The sequence below is a fragment of the Cygnus atratus genome, chromosome 3, assembly GCF_013377495.2.
Source record: "Cygnus atratus isolate AKBS03 ecotype Queensland, Australia chromosome 3, CAtr_DNAZoo_HiC_assembly, whole genome shotgun sequence".
In the NCBI taxonomy this organism is placed as follows: domain Eukaryota; kingdom Metazoa; phylum Chordata; class Aves; order Anseriformes; family Anatidae; genus Cygnus; species Cygnus atratus.
Window position 1 is genome coordinate 67810337 of NC_066364.1, and position 20000 is coordinate 67830336.

The 20000-nt window shown below is 36.0% G+C and overlaps 1 protein-coding gene across 1 annotated transcript in view; it reads left to right on the forward strand.

Annotated features, from left to right (window-relative positions):
• Nucleotides 1–20000, forward strand: part of SYNE1 (spectrin repeat containing nuclear envelope protein 1) — a 292806-nt gene that overhangs the window by 215814 nt on the left and 56992 nt on the right. The window contains exons 104-116 of the mRNA XM_050710059.1: nucleotides 165–284; nucleotides 2133–2333; nucleotides 3014–3187; nucleotides 3581–3712; nucleotides 6419–6615; nucleotides 7697–7829; nucleotides 8582–8764; nucleotides 9773–9922; nucleotides 10985–11161; nucleotides 13833–13988; nucleotides 17249–17404; nucleotides 18131–18301; nucleotides 19407–19540. Of these exons, the coding sequence (XP_050566016.1) occupies nucleotides 165–284; nucleotides 2133–2333; nucleotides 3014–3187; nucleotides 3581–3712; nucleotides 6419–6615; nucleotides 7697–7829; nucleotides 8582–8764; nucleotides 9773–9922; nucleotides 10985–11161; nucleotides 13833–13988; nucleotides 17249–17404; nucleotides 18131–18301; nucleotides 19407–19540 (2084 nt within the window). The remainder of the gene's footprint in view (nucleotides 1–164; nucleotides 285–2132; nucleotides 2334–3013; nucleotides 3188–3580; nucleotides 3713–6418; nucleotides 6616–7696; nucleotides 7830–8581; nucleotides 8765–9772; nucleotides 9923–10984; nucleotides 11162–13832; nucleotides 13989–17248; nucleotides 17405–18130; nucleotides 18302–19406; nucleotides 19541–20000) is intronic.

Below are 20000 nucleotides of genomic sequence, written 5' to 3' on the forward strand. Positions count from 1 at the left end.
ATTTTTTCTTTATAGTATCCTTTAAAGTTCCATCATATCAGATTCATCCTATGAAGAGGACTGATAAAAACTTCAGGCAGAAAAATGGAATAAAATATTAATGTACGACAGTTACAGTTTTGTTATTAAACCTTCAAATTAAATGATTTAATTTTCAAATACAGGTCATACTGCAGGCAGAAGAAGGTTTGAAAGAACTAGATGCTGGAATCAATGAATTAAAAAAGCGCGTAGAGAAGCTGCAAATTGACCAGCCTGCTGTGCAAGAGCTATCTAAGCTCCAGGTAAGGTTCATAAGTTCTACCCTAGAGCTGGCTAGTGATATGAAAGGTGTTAGTATGCTCCTTTTTGTTGTTCATAAGGCAGTTTAGGAAAGCATATTTTAAAGCATTTCAGTGAGTACAATAGACTGAAAGCTTTCTCCCTCATTCATTCACTATTTCTACTTTAGATTATTCAAATTGTCTAACTTCTCTATTAGTAGCATCCATTATAGAAACACACAAAAAGATGTTTCAAGTCCCTGTTCAAATGGATGAAGTTAAACATGTAGACATAAATGCTTGTTGAAAACTGACCCCTGTTCTCACCACTGTCTCATGATTTGGGGTTTAACTCACATCAGTAATTTTAAAAGTAAAGCTGGGGGAAGAGGCAGATGGGGGTGGGTAGGGTATAGAAAGGCTAAGTATGACCTGAAACTGGAAATGTTCGACTTTCACTAAAATACTAAACTTAAAATAGTGCTAAACTTAATAATGCTAAACTTAAAAACTTTCTCATGTTCCTGCACACATGGTTTTGAACACACCTAAGTGGTAGGACTCCCTGAAATATATATGTAGGGTAAATTGATCCAGAACTTTTCTAAGGCTGTTGAATCTTCTTTGTGAGCAGTTTGTTGCTGAGGTAGGGTAGTGAAAGATGAAAAGAAGGTTTATGACTGAATTTTACTCTTTATAATGATGTAATAATAATCTTGAAACAAAGAAAGTAGATGAATATGGAACAAACTTAAGCCAGCAAAACAGTAATCTCAATTAAAAATGAATGACAAAGATTTTGTGTAAAAGGCATCTTTATTTCACTTCTTTATCATTTTGTTCCAAGAGCCCCGTTTTTTGGTGTTGTTTTTTTTTTTTAATTGTCATTTTATGTCTACATGTTCCTCTCCCCTTTACCTCAATTTAAAAAAAAAAAAAAAAAAAAGGCTTCCCTTTGCTTTTGTACATTTATGTTTCTCACAATTGTCTCTAGAGCTGGGAGAGACAGCTGCAGTCCAGTGGGTACTTTGCTGTAGCACTGGCTGGTCTTAAGAGGTATTTTGTTTTGGATGCCATGTCTTCAATAAGATGAGACAAGTCTTTGCCCATCAAAAGTCTGGGCTTATCCTCACAATTAGATATATGTTCTGAGAATATAATTCTTAAGACCAAAACAAGCAAAGAGTCCTGCTCAAATGAAGAAAAACATCTGTAGGTTGCTCTCACTTCTGTGGTTGATGTATACGAGTTGAGGAATAGCTATGGGAGCTGATGAAGTTCTTTCAGCTGGCTCATTTTGAATTTGACAGTACAGGCATGCTGAAATATATACTTTTTCTTTTTTTTTTTTTAGTATATACTTTTGATGCTAAGAATAAGCTGATATGGCATAGATCTGGGGTTTAACTCTAAACTCTGACTGTTCTGAGGCAGCAAATGGAGATAAACCTGGCTTCAAGATGCCTGTATCCTGTAGCCATGATGGAATCAGTCCAACCTGTTACAATATAAGAAGCAAAACATAAACAGCATCTTCAGTGTCCAACAGCCACATAGTAGTCTGTTTTTTGATGACTTAAGTGCAGTTACCCTACTCCTTTGCTGCTTAAAGCCCGTCTTAGGGATTCTGATAATTTTGTTCCCAAACGCATACACCTGAAATAGTTACAGGTGCTACTTATCTTTCCTCTCTTTAAATGCTGAGTTATTAGTTTATCAGTTAAGTCAGTATATCTGCATAGTTTTTTTGAGTTGAGAATATATATTATTATGCTATCATTGGGCGGAATACACTGACAGTTAAAGTAGCTGTTAGGTAGATATGTAAGGTGGAAATAAGGATCACCATTGCTGCTTTTTTATCCCAAGGATATGTATGATGAAGTGATGAAGATCATTGGATCCAGACGGAGTGACCTGAACCAGAACCTGGCTCTTAAGAGACAGTATGAACGGGCTTTGCAGGACCTGGCTGACCTGGTAGAAACAGGCCAAGAAAAGATGGTTGGTGACCAGAAAATGATTGTTGCTTCTAAGGAAGAGGTTCAGTTGCTACTCGACAAACATAAGGTAAGAATCAGTGACATATTCAGGACTAATCGCAACTGTAAGATTGTATACGACAAATTGCTAACCTTGCATTCATGAATGAATGTTCAGGACCTTTTCTGAATGGTGAGTCAGTGTTAAATCAAGATATTAAAATTACTCTTTTTTAAATCGTAATCAACAAACTATTTTGACTGAATGACTTTCAAATGCAGTATTGCAGGTAAACCCAGGTGGGTGATAATTGCTTCACCATTTTAACAGCAAGTTCCTATTATTGGGCTGTTATGCTACCTAGCAATTTCTTCCATTGCTCCATTTTTTTTTCTAATGGAAATTTAAGTTTGCTAATAACACCCATAAAATATAGAAAGACCATGTACAGCAAGTCCACAGTTTCATATTTGGCAGAACTTTTAGGTAGTTTATATCTGATTTAAGCTATTTTTGTTTATGGAATGAGAGGGTAGAATTTGCATGTAAAGGATGACCTCTTTCTTTAAAAAGGCTATTGTCCTTTTTATATTGTGTAATGGATTTTGTGAAATGTTGGTGGAAGGAAAAGCTTACCTATTTCTATGTCTGCAGATACTTGATTGTACTGCTATTGTCTTAAGTTACTGTTTTAGTGGTAGTGAGTTATGTAACAATTGCACTTTCCCTTTTCTATTCTCCTCCTCCCCCACATCCAAACTTCTCAGGAATATTTTCAGGGGCTGGAGTCTCACATGATCCTTACGGAAACACTCTTTAGAAAGATGAGTAGCTTTACCCTCTTGAAGGAAACTCAGTCTCATTCAGAGCTAATGACACAAGCTTCAGCTGTATTAAAGCTGGCCCATAAACGAGGTGTGAAGCTGGAATACATTCTAGAGGTGAGGATCTCTGTGTTATTTTCTGTATGTCTATTGTAATCAACAGCCAGGATATCCTACAATGTTGATTTCCTGGACAAAATTGGATGTCAGTCCTGTTTTTCATACACACGAGACCGAGGGACAGCATGTAACCTTTGTTTTGGGAACTTCAGGTGACATCAATTCTGTTCCTCTAAATTTGAAAGAGCTACTTAGCTTGACATGACAAGTGTGTTCTGACCAAAAGCTGGGTTTGATGCAGAGATGGTGTCTTACTGTAGATTCACAGGACATTTGTACTGCTATTTATGTACATTTACAACAGTACAGCTATAGCATTTTACTTGGGAATAAAATGTCTAGACACCCAGGTCAATAATCACTGTATGCGTGGATAATGTCTGTTTGTAGACCTGGATGCATCTGGATGAAGATTACCAGGAACTTACCAGACAGCTGGAGTCTGTTGAAGGTAACATCCCTACTGTTGGTTTGGTGGAAGAGACGGAGGACAAGCTCAGAGATCGGATTGCACTTTTTCAGGTTGGTGCTTTTTAGTCATTCTTGATGGAAAAGTTGGGTGGAAGAGTACCTCTGAAGGTCAATCATGGGAGTCCCTCCTCCCACTTGAAGCAGGACAGTTGTGATGGGCTGGATCAGCCGTAGTTTTGGAAACCTCCAATAACAGAGATCTCACAGCTGAGGTGGGGACCAGTTGCAGTGCTGCACAACCTTCTACTGAAAAGGTTTTCTCTAATGTCCGATCTAAACCTTCCAACTTGCAGCTTGTGGCCATTAATCCTTTTTTATATTATGTGCCTCTACTGAGGAGCATTTATCTCCATAATATAGGAACATTTATCTCCATAATATTTTTCATTCTGCTTCAAATAGTTGTAGGTCTTTGTTACACTAGCCTTTAGCCTCCGCTTTCTCAACCTAAAACAAGCATACCTCCCTAATCCTTATTTTAAAGGTCATGTGCTACAGGTCCCTGAACATCTTAACAGCTCTCCACCAGATCCTAACCAGTTTCTTCTTCTTGAATGTAGTGGGAGGTGAAGACAGGTCAAAATTGGATGCACTAGATGAGGACTTATCAGCACAATATAGAAGGGGATAATAAAATAACCTAAGTCTGTTGTCCACATTCCTACTAGTGTAGGCCAGTGCTGTGGTTTTCCTTATTAATGATGCCGTTGCTATATTAGTTGCAAGATTAAAGACAAACTGTTCCCTTCCTAGCCTGTACTTAAAAACAGGGTTATTCTGCCCAAGGTACAGAATTTCTACTTCATTTGAACCTTCTGAGGTTTCTGCTGCCTCCAACCTCAACTTTTATCAAAGTGTCTCTGGACTAAGCCTGCCTTTTTGTGTGTGTATCAACCACTCCACATATATTAGTGTCATCCACAAATTTACTGAGGAACGCTCCATGTCATCATCCATGCCATTAACTAAGATGTTGAAATTATTTGGACTCCAATATCAACAGTCCTTGGAGTACTTGTTCATTACTGTCTACCAGACAGACATCAAGCCTTTGATCATTACCCTTTAAGACCAGCAGTGTAACCCATATAACTGGCCATTTCTCCAACTCCCTCTCTCTCAGCTTCCAGAGGAGGGTGTTGTAAAGAGACGTTATCAAAGGCCATACTGAAGTCTGTCTCATCCATAGAGAGAGTAATTTTATCATAGAAGGCAGTTAAGTTAGCGAATCCATACTGAGTACTCTTGATTACTTTTTCTCCTTTCTGTGCTTGGAAATAGATTCCAAGAAGATGTACTCCATGATCGAGATGAGGCTGAACAGCCTGCAGTTCCCCAAGTTGTCTTCCTCTTTCTCACCTGCAATAAGAACTAGTACTTTAAATATAGATTTTCTGCCACATCCTGTTTTTTCAGTCCGTTCTCAAAATGAAAATTCTGGTCTAGTGTTTTGTCTTTGTCGTGTAATACACAAGATACTTCAGTTGTGTTTGTGGTGTTTTGTTTTCAGAAAAATGTCTGCTACATTTTTCTTGCAAATTTACTTTTCATTCTTTCCTATTCTGAATTTATTACAGGTATTGTTCTTTTACCAGACAGCTTTATGCTTTTGTAATGGTGGGGGGGGTTATTATCCATTGTGTTTTGGTTTTGTTTAATACTAGGCATTGCTTGTATTTTTTGTCTCCCTTGTCAGTTTAATAAATTGTGTTATTCGAATCCAGATTTGCAGATTCTGATATGGCATAACTTTTAATACCATTTTTTCTTTCCTCTCTCTGTGTCCATTTTTAGATTTAAATTAATCATATGTAATTTATGGCTGTCTTGGAAATTTTATATTACTCTCTAGAATTTACACATTTATATTTGTATATATGTTACATGTAAATACATTTGCAGACATATAAAATATATATAAAAAATATTAATTTATCAAAGCTTTATTTACATGAAAGAGAAAATAGGAAGAGCAATAGAAAGTTTATGTACTCACCATAACATCGATAGCTTTGTACATTTTATCTTCAGACTGTTTTAGCATAACTGAAAATTCAGAATACATGTACATATTGCATAGTCAGATATGCAGATACTTTTGAAAATTTGTACTACTTATGTAATGATAGCAGAATTTGGCAGGTTTATTTGCCCACATATACAAATTCCTTACCCATCCAGAAGTCACGATTTCTATAAAATCTGCCTCTCTTCCCAGTTGGATTCAGGGTCAGAGTATTAATAGTCATTGTGCTCTAGTATTTGGATGTGTTGGTTGAGCTTCTCTTTTGTAGTAAAGGAGGAGAGTTAGATGACTTGATAGCTGAAGATAGACATTGAAGGGCTGCAGTATGGTACCTGCTAATAATCTGGGCATGTTTAAATTTCATTATAGTAGAACTTTGAGCAGATGGAAGATTAAGTTATGACTTTTTAGTCAATTTCTCTTAGAATTGACATTGCCCCTCTAAGATTCCTTTGAATTTGTTCTTTTCTATTGTAAAATATCAACACCAAGGAGAAATTCATCAGAGGGAGATGTTAATAGACATACTAAAGTGAGGGGACTTGTTACAGCACATTCAGATTTTGAGCAGATTACCTGCATGTTGAATCTCAGGCATTCTAGAACTGTTACGGAGGGAAAAAATGTGATTTGCAGTAATGACATTGGATATGCTACAAAATGGAATATTGAAAAAGCATGGTAGTAGAGACCTGCAGACCTATCTAACTGTCTCTCTTCTGTCATTCCAGCATCTGAGATCTAATCTGACTGAATACCAACCTAAATTAGACCAGGTGCTAGATGATGGGAAAAGGCTCCTTTTTTCTGTTAGCTGCTCAGATCTCGAAAGTCAGCTGAACCAACTAGGAGACCACTGGCTAAGTAACACCAGCAAGGTTAACAAGGAGCTTCACAGGCTGGAGACAATACTGAAGCACTGGACAAGGTGATGCTGATATAGTGAACGTTATAATCTTCTTCAATTGCACTGTTGAAGTCAAAGGCATTCTGAACCCAGAACTATTAAATTCCATACTTAAAGGAAAGTTCTTTAAAATGCATGTGATGGTTTAACTAGTCTACCATATCCTACTTTTGTTCCATGCAAGTGCTCTCATACTCTCTCATTTACAATAAAGCATGTGCCAAATAACAGTTGGTGGGAAGTCAGAAAGGTATCGTGATAAGATAACAAAATTATAAGTCCCCTCTCCATATATAGTGATGAAAAGGGGTGTGTGCTTTGCTAGACAGCATGAGTATACTCACGATGTTCTGGTAGAGAGATTGCCACTGCTGGGTACTTGTGTTTCTGTGCCATTGCATGTAGGGAAGGGAGCTTTTAGCAATGTTCATATGCCTCTTTTGAAATGAATTCTCTAAGTGATATAGAAACTTTCTCTCTTATTCGTAATGTTCCTGGCTTGTTGGCTCACTAGCCTTTCAAGAGAGACACATAAAAAGACTTTATTATATAAAGTTTATATGGAAGCACTCTCATTCTGACATTTGATTAGTTGCTTAGCATATGGAATGATATGAAGATAGTTTCTGACAAAAGCATTACATTTCTGATATAAGATGACTCGTGCTAAAGTTTCTGGAAGATTGAGACTTCTAATGGAAAACAAAAAAATGTGATAGTTTCTGTTTGAATGAACTGTTTCTTTGAACATTTGAACTGTTTCTGTTCAACAATTTGAACTGTTTCTGGTGTGGAATGGTGCTATTAGAGCTTCCCCAAAAAGGTTGGTAACCTAGTTACCAGTCTGTTAGGAGATAGTTTTTTCTAAAAGGCAAAAAGAAGTCACTGTTAGGAATTGTGGATGTGATAGCTAAAATAAGAGCAGCCTGACACCATACGTTTCTTAAAAATTAAATCATGCTTTTCTGAAAGTTGATAAAGAAAAAATATTTCTTTAAAATCTGCCATATCATATCTTTCTCTAACACATGGAAGAGAGACTACTCCACTGGATGCTAGAAGTGGCAACGACTGTTTTAGTTTTCTGTAAATATTTTTACAGGTATCAGAGTGAATCTATTGAACTGACACATTGGTTACAATCCGCAAAGGAGCGACTTGAGTTCTGGAGCCAACAGTCTCTGACAGTTCCTCAGGAACTTGAAACTGTCCGAGACCACCTGAATTCCTTTCTAGTAAGTCATTCATGGGTCTAGGACATCTTTTTTTCTCAAATTACAAATAAACAATGTAGCAATGAAATGGTTACACTTTCTCTCAGTTGAGCATGCAAAGAAAAAATTTACTTCTGTAGATGAGCTGGTGTGTTTGCACATCAAGAACTGTATTATTTTTATGACTAAAAACAGTTTCAATTTTCACTTGATTTGAAGTGTAGCTGGTAAACACTAATAGAAAACGTGTATTTGGAGAACAAGTCTTGTGAGGAGTGGCTGAGGGAGCTGGGATTGTTCAGCCTGGAGAAGAGGAGGCTCAGGGGAGACCTTATCACTCTCTATAGGTACCTCAAAGGAGGCTGTAGTGAGGTAGGGGTTGGTCTATTCTCCCACGTGCCTGGTGACAGGACAAGGTGGAATGGGCTAAAGTTGCGCCAGGGGAGGTTTAGGTTGGATATTAGGAAGAACTTCTTTACTGAAAGGGTTGTTAGGCATTGGAATGGGCTGCCCAGGGAAGTGGTTGAGTCACCATCCCTGGAGGTCTTTAAGAGACGTTTAGATGTTGAACTTAGTGATATGGTTTAGTGGAGGACTTGTTAGTGTTAGGTCAGAGGTTGGACTAGGTGATCTTGGAGGTCAACCTAGACAATTCTGTGATTCTATTTTTTTGAAGAGAAATGAGGGTATTCTTAGCTTTCTGAGGTAAAGATTTAAGTATAGTACATGTTTGGTTGCTTTTCATTTTTGCACAAAAATGATTCTGTTTACAGGAGTTTTCAAAAGAAGTGGATGCTAAATCATCACAGAAATCTTCTGTCCTCAGTACTGGGAACCAGCTCCTCAGACTGAAGAAGGTGGATACGGCAGCATTGCGTGCAGGATTGTCCCAGATTGACAGTCAGTGGACAGAGCTGCTCACACAAATCCCAGCAGTACAAGAGAAATTGCACCAGGTAAGGAAGCACAGTGATGGCTTTTGATATTCCAAAAAAATCAAACCATACAGTTGGCACTTTCTCTGAGACATGGTTGCTCCCTTCCTGCCTATCCATGTGAGACAGGATAGGAATATTACTTTCACTTTAGTGTGGGAAAGCTTACACTCTTGTCTAAATCCTGTCTACTCATAGTGTCTAGCACCAATAGGTGCTACTTTCAAACTTTCCGAGTTACACTGTTTACATTTTAAAGAACAAGTAGATAAGATTAAAAAAAAAAAAAAAAGCATAGCTGCCATAGATGAAGAGTATAAGATGTTTACCGAACTTATTATATTTGCCAAAATATAATGTCATTCAGTAGTTCTCTAGACCATCTTGTAATGCAAAATATATATATCTATCTAAAAAAAAGTCTTAGAGTACATTTCCAAGTAACTGTATTTAAGCAAACACTAGTGTATCAAATGTTTAAGAAAAAAGTTTTTTAAGAAAAATTTTTTTTAAGAAAAGATTAAGAGTCTTTTAAGAAAAAATCAGGTACTTTTCAAAATAAGCCCATTTAGAAATCACCTCCAAAATTATTTTCCATTGGCCTACTCAGTAGCCGTTTATAAGGACAGAAAAAGTGTAGCTTAAAGTTGAGCTACATAAACCCAGTACAGAATTATGGAATGAAAGTGCAGAGCCTTTTGGAAGCCAAAATGGAATCTTTGGGTTTGTTCAGTTTCTTTGTACAATGAAGAATGGAAATAAGAAACCTTTAATAGAATGTTTTCTTATTAAGATGTATGAAGTTATACAATGTATTTCATATTAAAAGCTATCATTTCTTTTACTTATAAACTTTTATCTTAAAACGTTTTTTACTTATAAACTTTTATCTTATAAACTTCAGTAATGTTTTAGGGATGTAGAATAACATGATAATAGGAGTAGGTAAAGGAACGTATACTATGGTAATGCAAAGCAAGGAATTCTTATCCATTTTCTTCACAACATTTAAGTCTGTTATCTCTACAGCTACAGATGGACAGAATTCCTTCTCGCCATGCTATCACTGAAGTTATGAGCTGGATTTCCCTGATGGAAAATGTTATTCAGCAAGATGAAGAGAATATAAAAAATGTAGTAGGACAGAAGGCCATTCAGGATTATGTCCAAAAGTACAAGGTATATCATGGAAATGTTACAGATTTTCTTTTCAGATTATCTCCACTAAATATATATACATATGTAAAGTATAATTGACTTAAGTAGATAAAAAAAAGTATTTACATTGTGGAGTGGTTAGAGTTGTACACTAGATACAGTGGAAAAGAAGCAAAAAATACTTTTACTCTGTTGTTTATTTATTGCAGGAATGTAATTTTTGATATACTTATCTTAATTTCCAGTTAATCCAAAGCAATATTCACATGATGAAATGTTATTAGATCTAACTTTCATCCAAAACCACAAAGCACTTTGTATATGTTCTTTCATGAATTTTTTGCATGGTATCACCCTCTCCTCAAAGCATAGCCTGTTCTTGAATTAAAGGTGTTCAGTGCTTTACAGATCAAGATAATTTTAATCAGTATCTGAAGTGAAAATGAAAGATGCTGTATCTTGAGATAACTATTGAGGAGAATAGATAAACTACAATCTCAGTTCTTTAACCAGATCGGTAGTACTCATGTAGTAGATATGCACCCGAAGACTCTATTTTCAGTGTCAGATTAGTTTTATTCTTCTGAAGAATATTCATTATGATACCTTCCAGATATTTGTACATGTTACATGAAAAGCAGATACTTCACCTTTAGTCTTCACTAGTTTCCTAGAAAAATCACTTCTTGGTTATTCTTCTTCTCTGTTTGTAAGAATATCTTCTGTATTACCTCTTGGTGTAGTAAAAAAAGTTTTATACTAAATAAAGTGAATAAAATTTTTAAACAGACAGTTTTTCTTAAATCATATCCTTGAGATCAATATGTTTACGATGGCATTTTAATCATTTGCTTTTCTTCAGAGAAAACAGATTCTTTATTCCAAAGACAATGTATTGACGTCTTCGTTCTCAATATTTAGAAAACAAATAGCAATGTTTTTAATTGTTGTTCAAATGCTAGAAAAACTTCAGCAAAATTATGGTAGAGTTGTAATCTGTGAACATTTTCCTCCTCTGTTCTGGACGAAGTTAAGAAATGATGATACTTTTTTTTTTTTTTTTATTCCCTTCTTTTTTACTAGGGTTTCAAGATAGATTTAAATTGCAAGCAGTTGACGGTAGATTTTGTGAACCAATCTGTGCTACAGATTAGCAGCCAGGATGTTGAAAGTAAACGTAGCGACAAAACTGATTTTGCAGAACAGCTCGGAGCAATGAATAGACGTTGGCAGATCCTGCAAGGCCTGGTAACAGAAAAGGTAAAGAGGAAAACCTACAGCTGCTCTGAAGTAAACTGTCAAAACACATGCAAATGTCAGATAGTAATGGTTAGAAGTCTCTGCAGGTCATCTAGTCCAACCTCCTGCTCAAACAGAGCTCACTTTACCATTAGATGAGATTGCACAGGGACTTGCTTAGCTGAGTTTTGAAAATCTACAAGGATGGAGATTCTACAGCCTCTCTGAGCAGCCTGTTCTTGTATTTAACCACTGTCCCCTATCTCTGTGAGGAACAGGTTTTTTCCTTATGCCCAATCAGAATTTCTATTGTTGCAGCTTGTGATTGTTGTCTCTTCTCTTTTCACTGTGCACCTTCAAATAGATTTTGCCTCCATCCTCTCTAAAGGAGCACCCGCATAAGGAGTGGAAGAGCACAAAGAGATGCTTTCTTAACCTTCTTTTCCCCAGGCTGAATGAAGAAAACCTCTCCTAGTATGTCATGTGCTTCAGCTCCCTAACTACCTTAGTGCCTGTTCACCAGTTTGTCAATAAAGAGGGCCCAAAATGGATCACAAGAGTCAAGGAGAGGGGAATAATCTCTTGTTTTCACTTTCTAGGCACACTCTCAATAATCTAGCTGAGGATGTACTTGGTCTTCATCAGTACAGGTCCACACTGCTGATCTATTGATTGCGTTCAAGTTATTGCCCATCATAGCCCCTATGCCCTTTTCACCAGCTTGCTGCTAGCCTACTGCCAGCCCACAGTGTTGCATGTTACTTTATCCCAGGTGCAGGACTTTATGTTTGTCTTCGCTGATTTTCATGAGGATTCCCAAGGCCATTCCTCCACCTTATTTATGTTTCTGTGAATGGCAACCCTACTCTCCAGCATATCAAACACTTCTTCTAACTTATAAAACATATAAAACATATAAACATATGTTTGTAAGTTAGAAGAAGTAACATATAAAACAAGATCAACATCTAACATAAAACAATATCAACCCTAGAACTGGCCATGATGATGCATCTTGTAAATGACTGCCAGATGGACCTTGAAATGTTTATCATTGACCTTTAAGGCTGATGACTCCAGAAGTGTTCATTCACTTTTATACCTCCCATCCAACCTATCTGTCCTCAGTTTTGCTATAAGGATGCCATAGCATCCATATCAAAAACATTGCTAAAGCCAAATCAAACAGCATCCAGTACTCTCCATTTGTCCACATATCATCATAGCAGTTAGTCAGTTAGTTCAGGCACAGTTTACCCTTAGTAAGGCTGTACCTATTGCTCCTTCTTATTCTTCATTTATGTGGACATTTCCACATTTCTGACAGGATTTGCAATATAGCCTTTTTCCAGTCACCAGAAACCTCCTCCAACTGCCCTTTAAAAGTGATAGCTACCTTGCAATGACATTGGCACCCTCGGATGCAGCCTGTCTTGTTCTGTGGACTTTTACATGTCCAGCTTACTTAAGTAGCTCCTAATTCTTTTTTCCTCTACCATGGCTAGTACAGAGTCTGCCAAAAGACCTAGGAGGCATGAGACGTTGGCAGTAGGATCAGAGCACAGAAGACACAGTGTGCCTCAGATTGTTCTGTGGTTTCCCATTAGTTGCTGATGTACTTGCAAAGATTTGCAAGAAGGGTTCTGTCCCTCACTAGTTAGCTCCAGCCAAAATTTTGGTTTCCTAACACTAGCCCTACATAGCCAGGCAATGCTTCTATGTCCATTTTTTGTAAGCCACTTTCCACGCATACTTCTTTTTCCTTTTTAGCTCAGTAAGAATTTCTCAGTTCAACCCAAACTTCTAAACTATGCCACCCTGTTTCCTTGTCACTTGGGTTGGGTCATTTTTGTGACTTGAGGAAGTTGTCCTTGAAGAACATCCAGCTTCTCCTTTGCCCTTCAGTACAGCCTCCCATGGGATCATGCTTACTCGAACAAACCAAAGTCTGCTATCCCAAGCTCCTAAGGATCTTTAGTCTGATATTTGCTTTCCTCACTTTGCTCACAGCTGTCTTGTCACTGTGGTCAAGGCTGCTATTGACCATCACATCCTTAAACAGTTCTAATTAAGATTACACCTAACCTAATTATGTTGACTCATTCCCTAGAGTGAAGCTTGTCTTAAGTACTGTGAATGTCTTTTATGTCAACACTGCCATTTTCAAATTCTGCTTTGTTTTTTTAGCACTTATATATTTCGTTTCAAAGAAAAAACTATCTCATTCTCCATTGAATAACACCTATTTCAGAAAAATCTAAGTGATTTCAAAGCTGTCAGTTGACAAAGGAGTTAATATAAATACTCATCTGCTTTATCAGAATAATAAGCAAGAAATATAAAATGCATGTTTAGATGCTTAATTTTATTTGGGAAGTCTTGAGGTCTTTTATGTCTGAAAATAATGCCATTTCATAAAAATTTCCTGCTAAAGTGTTAGCTCTTTTCAATGTGTCATAATATTTGAAAAATTTATCTATACAGAATAGTTCCTCAATTAAACAGATTTTTTTTATGTACTCCTTTACAAATAACAGGCATATTTCAATTTGAATACATATACTGTCTTTAAATTCAGAAAACATTACTGAATTCTGAGAAAGGCACTGGTCAGCATTGTTTTTCACTGATTTATTTGACACAACATTAGAGGTAATTGTATGAGGAAGTATACACTCATATTTCTTTGCAGATCCAGCTGTTGGAAAGTCTGCAGGAATCTTGGACAGAATATGAAAATAATGTGCAGTGTCTAAAATCTTGGTTTGAAACCCAAGAGAAGAAGCTGAAAAAGCAACAGAGAATTGGAGACCAGGCTTCAGTACAGAACGCTTTGAAAGACTGTCAGGTAATGTCTCTTTCTAAATAGCAATATTCTCTTTCCAGCAGTTAGAAACAAAACCAAATAAAGTCATGTGATATCTGCATATCAGGGAAGTCAGTGACCAAGCTTCTCTGTACTTCAGTGAGAAAGACATTTTATTCCTAATGTGCAAGCACTAAAGAAAGGAAGAAGGAATGGTAATGCCCCACAAGGTTTAAAAGCAGTCATTATTCTTTTTGCATTCAGTATAAAGGCAAGGACATTTCCAGCTGTTCCAGGCTTACTGGACTATAAAGGCCATCAAAGGAATATGTTCCCATTCCTGTTTGGCTAGTCATTTGGAACGTGATATCATGAACACCATGCTTGCCTATTCAGAAATATGTTGTGTGTTTTTTTTAAACTCATCACTACCTTTTCTCTGCCCCGACTTTCCTTCCATTCTTTTTCCCCTGACATTCTCATTTCCTCAGGACTACTAAAAGAAAGATGCTAGAATGCAAGGAGGGTTTATTTCTCTTTTCAAAAATTGCTAGGAATCATATTTATTCAAATATTCAACTATCCAGAAAAGCCAACAGTGCTGGACTCTTTTCACCTTTGAAAGAACGAAGAATAATCTTGATTAGAATGGGCAAAGATTGAATGAGGCAAAGCTCAGTTATACATAATGCACAGCAGGTCATAACTTCATGCAAAAATTATACAAAGACTACACAGCAGTGAATAGGGAGTTACAGCTGACACTGAGCATCTGACTAGGAATAGTGCACATTTAAGTAGTTGGAAGCTTGCTTCTGGAGCTATCAGACTAGGGTTCAAGCTTATACATGTGTAGGAAAAAAGTTTTTCTGAATTTCTAATTTTCTGAATGTTATCAGGCATCAGAATATTTTTGCTCAAAATTATTTTGTTCTACCAGAGACCAAATAATAAATTTCACAACAGCTCAAATGTGTACTTAAACTTAGTCAGGACAACTGCATGTCCAATTTCTTAGTATTCTTTTACCCTTAGAAAAGGAGTAGGGAAGCATGTTTATCTTGGTGTTGCTGTCTTTCACCCATGCATTTAATGAACAGGATAAGTATGATCCAGCTTTTAAGTCTTCACAAATGGAAATCTAAAATGTAAAATGAAGTTCATAATAGAATTTAGAGTAAATTCACTAGTGCATTAAACCCGTATTTCATTCTGTAATGGCAAATAAGTGGTTAGGTCAGATATGTTAGAAGCGTTTTTTTTTTTTCTTTCTTCTTTTTCTTAAAATCCAGGTTTTCAAACTGTATCCAATGCCTAGTTTCAGTTAAAGTGTCTTTATGATTTCAGCACAATAAGTCCATACCAAGTGTAATTTAGCACAGACTGACATAATTGGCAAGCTGTGCTTGGCTAGAGTTCAAAGCTGAATCTGATTTATCACCTTTTTGGTTTCTTTTGGTCAGGGAAGTTAGCAAATATGCTTGGGGAGTCAGTTACAAATGGCAAGACTTTGATCGGCACAGAAACAAATTGTTTAAGAAATAACCATATCAGACACTCCCAAGTATCCGGTTCAACTAGTACAAAAGCTGCAGCTTATTTATTAACCAATGTTAGTTGCTACCTAGTGTCATATTAATAACTGAAGGCAACATTTTTTTTTTTAATCACAGATCAGAAAGATTAATGCATCTTTAACTTTGTCTTGAAGTTCACATGATGAAAAAGAAACAGAGAGCCAGAAATATTTGCTGTTATTGGTGTTTGAAGCTTCTTCCCATTTTGCATTCTGAATTTTGGAGCAACCTTCTTCAAACTTAAATTATTCTTAGTGTTAAAATCCCTTTGTCAGAAAGTCAAAGTTGATATTTGCAACTTAGAAGTGTTTGCTTCAGTGTCAGATGTTAAAAAATAAAAATAAAAATTAAAAAGTTATAAATAAAATGTTGAAATAATGCAGAAGGGAAAAAATAAACAGTGCAGCAAAAATGCTCTCACATATATGATTTACAATGTATATAGACAAAACTGTGTTGTTTGTGAGACGGGATGAATTTTGTTAATAGCAAGTGTTGGGAAGAATTTGGTTCCAAATACTCTTCCTGCTATCAATAACGTCAAGTCTCTTATAGCAATGGTTAAGCTCTTTTTGTTATTGTTGTTGTTATTGTTTTGATTCTTAGACAGAGTATTTTATTGTAAGATAGGTGTTTTTAGTTTGCCCAGAATTCTGTTGTTTTCTTTCTCGGATGATTCATCTCTCTCAGTAAGGAATAGCCTGCAGAATATGGACAAATTGAAAGAACTTTGGCATTGGAGAACTTTGAATCTTCATTTCCATGACCAATCTAGGGTTCTCTTGACAATACAGTAAGCACTTGCTTCAAGCAGCAAAACAAGCCATTATCAAGGTGTTATAACCTCTGTGCCTAAATACTCAACCCCATTTTCTTCACCTCTTTTCAAGCCAATCATTCATTTTCTTTCTATTTTCTTGGGTTAGTGTGGGGGAATGCTGAGTAGAGCAAAATGTTATAGAGCTCATTAATCATTGAATGGCTCAAGTTGGAAGGGATCTTAAAGATCATCTACTTCCAACCACCCTGCCATGGGCAGGAATGCCACCTACTAGATCATAATAATACTTCCCAACAACATATAGCCTTGTGGAGGCAATAAGGAAAATTCCTACAATCTGTTGCTTGTTGTCATTGTCTGGAGTCCAATGAGCTTGTCATCTAGAAAAGGGGAAGACTTGATGTCCTCAGGCAAGGGGCTTTGCTGGGACCTGGCAAAAGAATAAAGATTTCACTGTGTGTGGGGAGGCACAGCAAATTGACATCTTTCCCTAGGAAATCATTTTGTCCTTGTCTTTGGGTGGCAAAATTCAGTTTTTCCAGGGGCTTGAGCCAACTTTGGGCTAATTAAAAAGCCCTCTGTGTTCTGGGACAAACTAAGACAACACAACAATTTTCCCATGTATTCAAACTGCTAGCCTATTTTTAATTAATTTTGTACTCTTCCATGAGAGCAGCTGGTTACAACAGAATTTTAATGTAGATGACATACTTCTATTTAAATTAAAGATATGCAACTGTGATTTAAAGGGAAGATAAAATATTCAAGAAAATTTTTGATGAGTTATAATTCTCTTGAGAAAAAAAGACAAAGTGCACAAGTTTGCCTTTCCTATTTTTAACATTGTAAAAACTGGGGAGCTTATGGGTATCTTTTCTGTCTCAAGTCATTATCCATTAAAGTAAACAAACAAAAATATTCGGGTGTCTTGTTTTTATTTTAAGGAATTAGAAGAATCAATAAGAACAAAAGAAAAAGAAGTAGAAAACATAGAACAAAGTGGCCTGTCTTTGATACAGAACAAGAAGGAAGAAGTCTCTTCTACTGTTATGAATACACTGAAAGAAATCAACCATGCCTGGGCCAATTTGGATCACATGGTAAAACAATTATCAAAGGGCAAACCGTAGTTCCAGGAATTAGAACATGTAGGAGAAGAATTAGCATTTTGCATCTAGTGGATTTCTTCTGTGTTGTACGGGAAGAGATTCTGAATTGTGTCTCTGTTTTCATCCATCTTCAAGCTTGTGTGTACATAATATTTACTATTTCAAGGATCACAGAATCACAGAATCTGTTTTACATTCTTAAAATTTAAGCTGTTTATATGCTGATACATAGTAGAAAAGTACCAAATGGTCCATAAGTAACTACCTTTTTAAGCACATGGGTCACGCAGACTGAGGAAGAGATCAGTTTCAATTGTCATCGTGTGAACCTTGGTAACATTAGTCCATTCAGGAAGAATGCAGTGTGTTAGAACTAGCCTCTCTTGACTTTGAGAGGCTGATTGCCTGTCTTAAGGACTCAAGAAATTTCTTTTGAACCTTCTTCGAAGCAAGGTAGAATGTACTCAATATCTTTTTGGTCCCTACCATACTGGTCTTCTGTGGCTTTATAGAATCAAACAGAACTTTCTGCTGTACCCAGTATAGCTGATGGTAGGGCAAAATGTTCTCTTCTTTCTCCAACAAGTTTAAAGTTCTGCATGAAGAACAAGTAGAATCTGAGATCAAAAGGAAGGAAATAATTTAAACGAAAGCAAACCCCTTGAATGTTTTTCATTTACCTTTTTTTTTTTTTTTCTTCTCCTTCCCTCCTCCTAGGTTAGCCAACTAAAGATATTGTTGCAGTCTATTCTTGATCAGTGGAGCATTTACAAAGTGGCTTATGAAGAACTGAATAGTTACCTGATGGAAGCCAGATATTCTCTGTCCCGTTTTTATCTCCTTACTGGTTCTTTGGAAGCTGTGAAAGTCCAAGTTCATAACCTTCAGGTGAGAAGGAATACCATGCCTCTTGCCACACTAAGGATGGATTTAAGGATAAATGTTGTCCTTATTGCATGGATGCAATAAATGTACATTTTAGCTGATAATGAATGAAATTACAGACATATTGGCACATTAAAATCTTACGACATTGAGAGGGCACTTTATCAAGTAGCCATTACATTTTTCATTTAACTAACTAAATAAATAAAATGATAAAATTGTTTCCTTTGTAGATTTTTTGTGTTGTTGCTTACATTTTGACCTGTGAATGTTCCAAACACTGAGACATCTTTTATAAAATTATATCTGTGGATCTAGTTTACATAGAAAAAGCATTTTGCTTAAAATTAAATATTCTCTGTGATTGGAAGTCCAGACGTATACAGCCAAATGCCTTAAGCATAATCCTCACTTTCCAAATCAAGATTTAAAGAACATCTATTAATACACTTCACAGCCACTCTTCGATGTTTTCATTTTCTACATATCAGACATGAGGAGTCAGTAGAACGATAAGTTGTGGGTTTTTGTTTTGTTTTGTTTTGTTTTAAAGCCCTTTTTTACTTATTTTGTGTATATTGATTAATCAGGTTAAGATTTGCTGAACTGTTCAAACTGTAATAATATAGTTAATTTTTTTTTTTAAAAAAGGAACATTTTCCCTGATAGCAATACTTCTGTCTGTTAAGTGAAAAAGTAAGAACCTTCTTTTTAGAATAAAGCTTTTTTTATTCTGTTACTTTTTCATCTAATTCTGAACAGGAAAACATAATTTAATTTAATATCTTACACCAGTTAATGTTTTATTTCTGAGGGAGTTCCTTGCACTTATTCTGTCGGTGCAAAAGTATTTGCTTAGGATAATTTATTTTACAAAATTTTTACGTTTTTAGAAAATATTGGGTAAAAAAATACTTTTTGCTACACCTAGATATTGAATCAAATGTATCTAGAAATAGTCTTTATATTAAAAAACTTCCTGGTTAGATTCAATACACATGAAATCTAGTTTTGCTTTCATAACCCATATATTGCAATTGATACATACCATTTTGAAATGTTTCTACATTATACAGTTTGTGTATCATTATTTTTTCTTCTATTTCAGAACCTACAGGATGAACTAGAAAAGCAAGAAAATAGTTTACAGAAATTTGGTGCCGTGACCAATCAATTGTTAAAACAATGTCACCCACCAGTGACTGAAACACTCACCACCACTTTGAAGGAAGTGAATATGAGGTAGAAAGTTTGTTTATGTTGAACTGTACTTTCAGTGGTAGATTTGCATTTAACCATGGACTCAGTTTTCCATCATTTTTATTTTTATTATATTTTATGTATTTTTAAATTTATTTATTCATTTTATTCCTTTTGCTGGAGCAGAAGTGTGTCATTTTACTAGTAATAATAAAAGAAACGTTTTCTCTAGCAAGAGATTTGGATTATTAGTGTCAGCAGCTTTGCTCCATGCATGGCTGCAGGCAAATTTGCAACCATGATAATTCTTGTCCTGGGAAATAATACTGCACTTAAAATGCAAGAATTCTGTCTGAAAATTGCATTGCTGTGCATGTCTCAGTTTCTCCAGTATTCAGCTTGCAATTTCTTGCTGTGGGAAGAGCATGATAGGCTTTTCTATCTAAGATGTAAGCTGTTGCCAGTAGGTTGGCAAACAACTTCCCCAACTTTGAATCCAGGC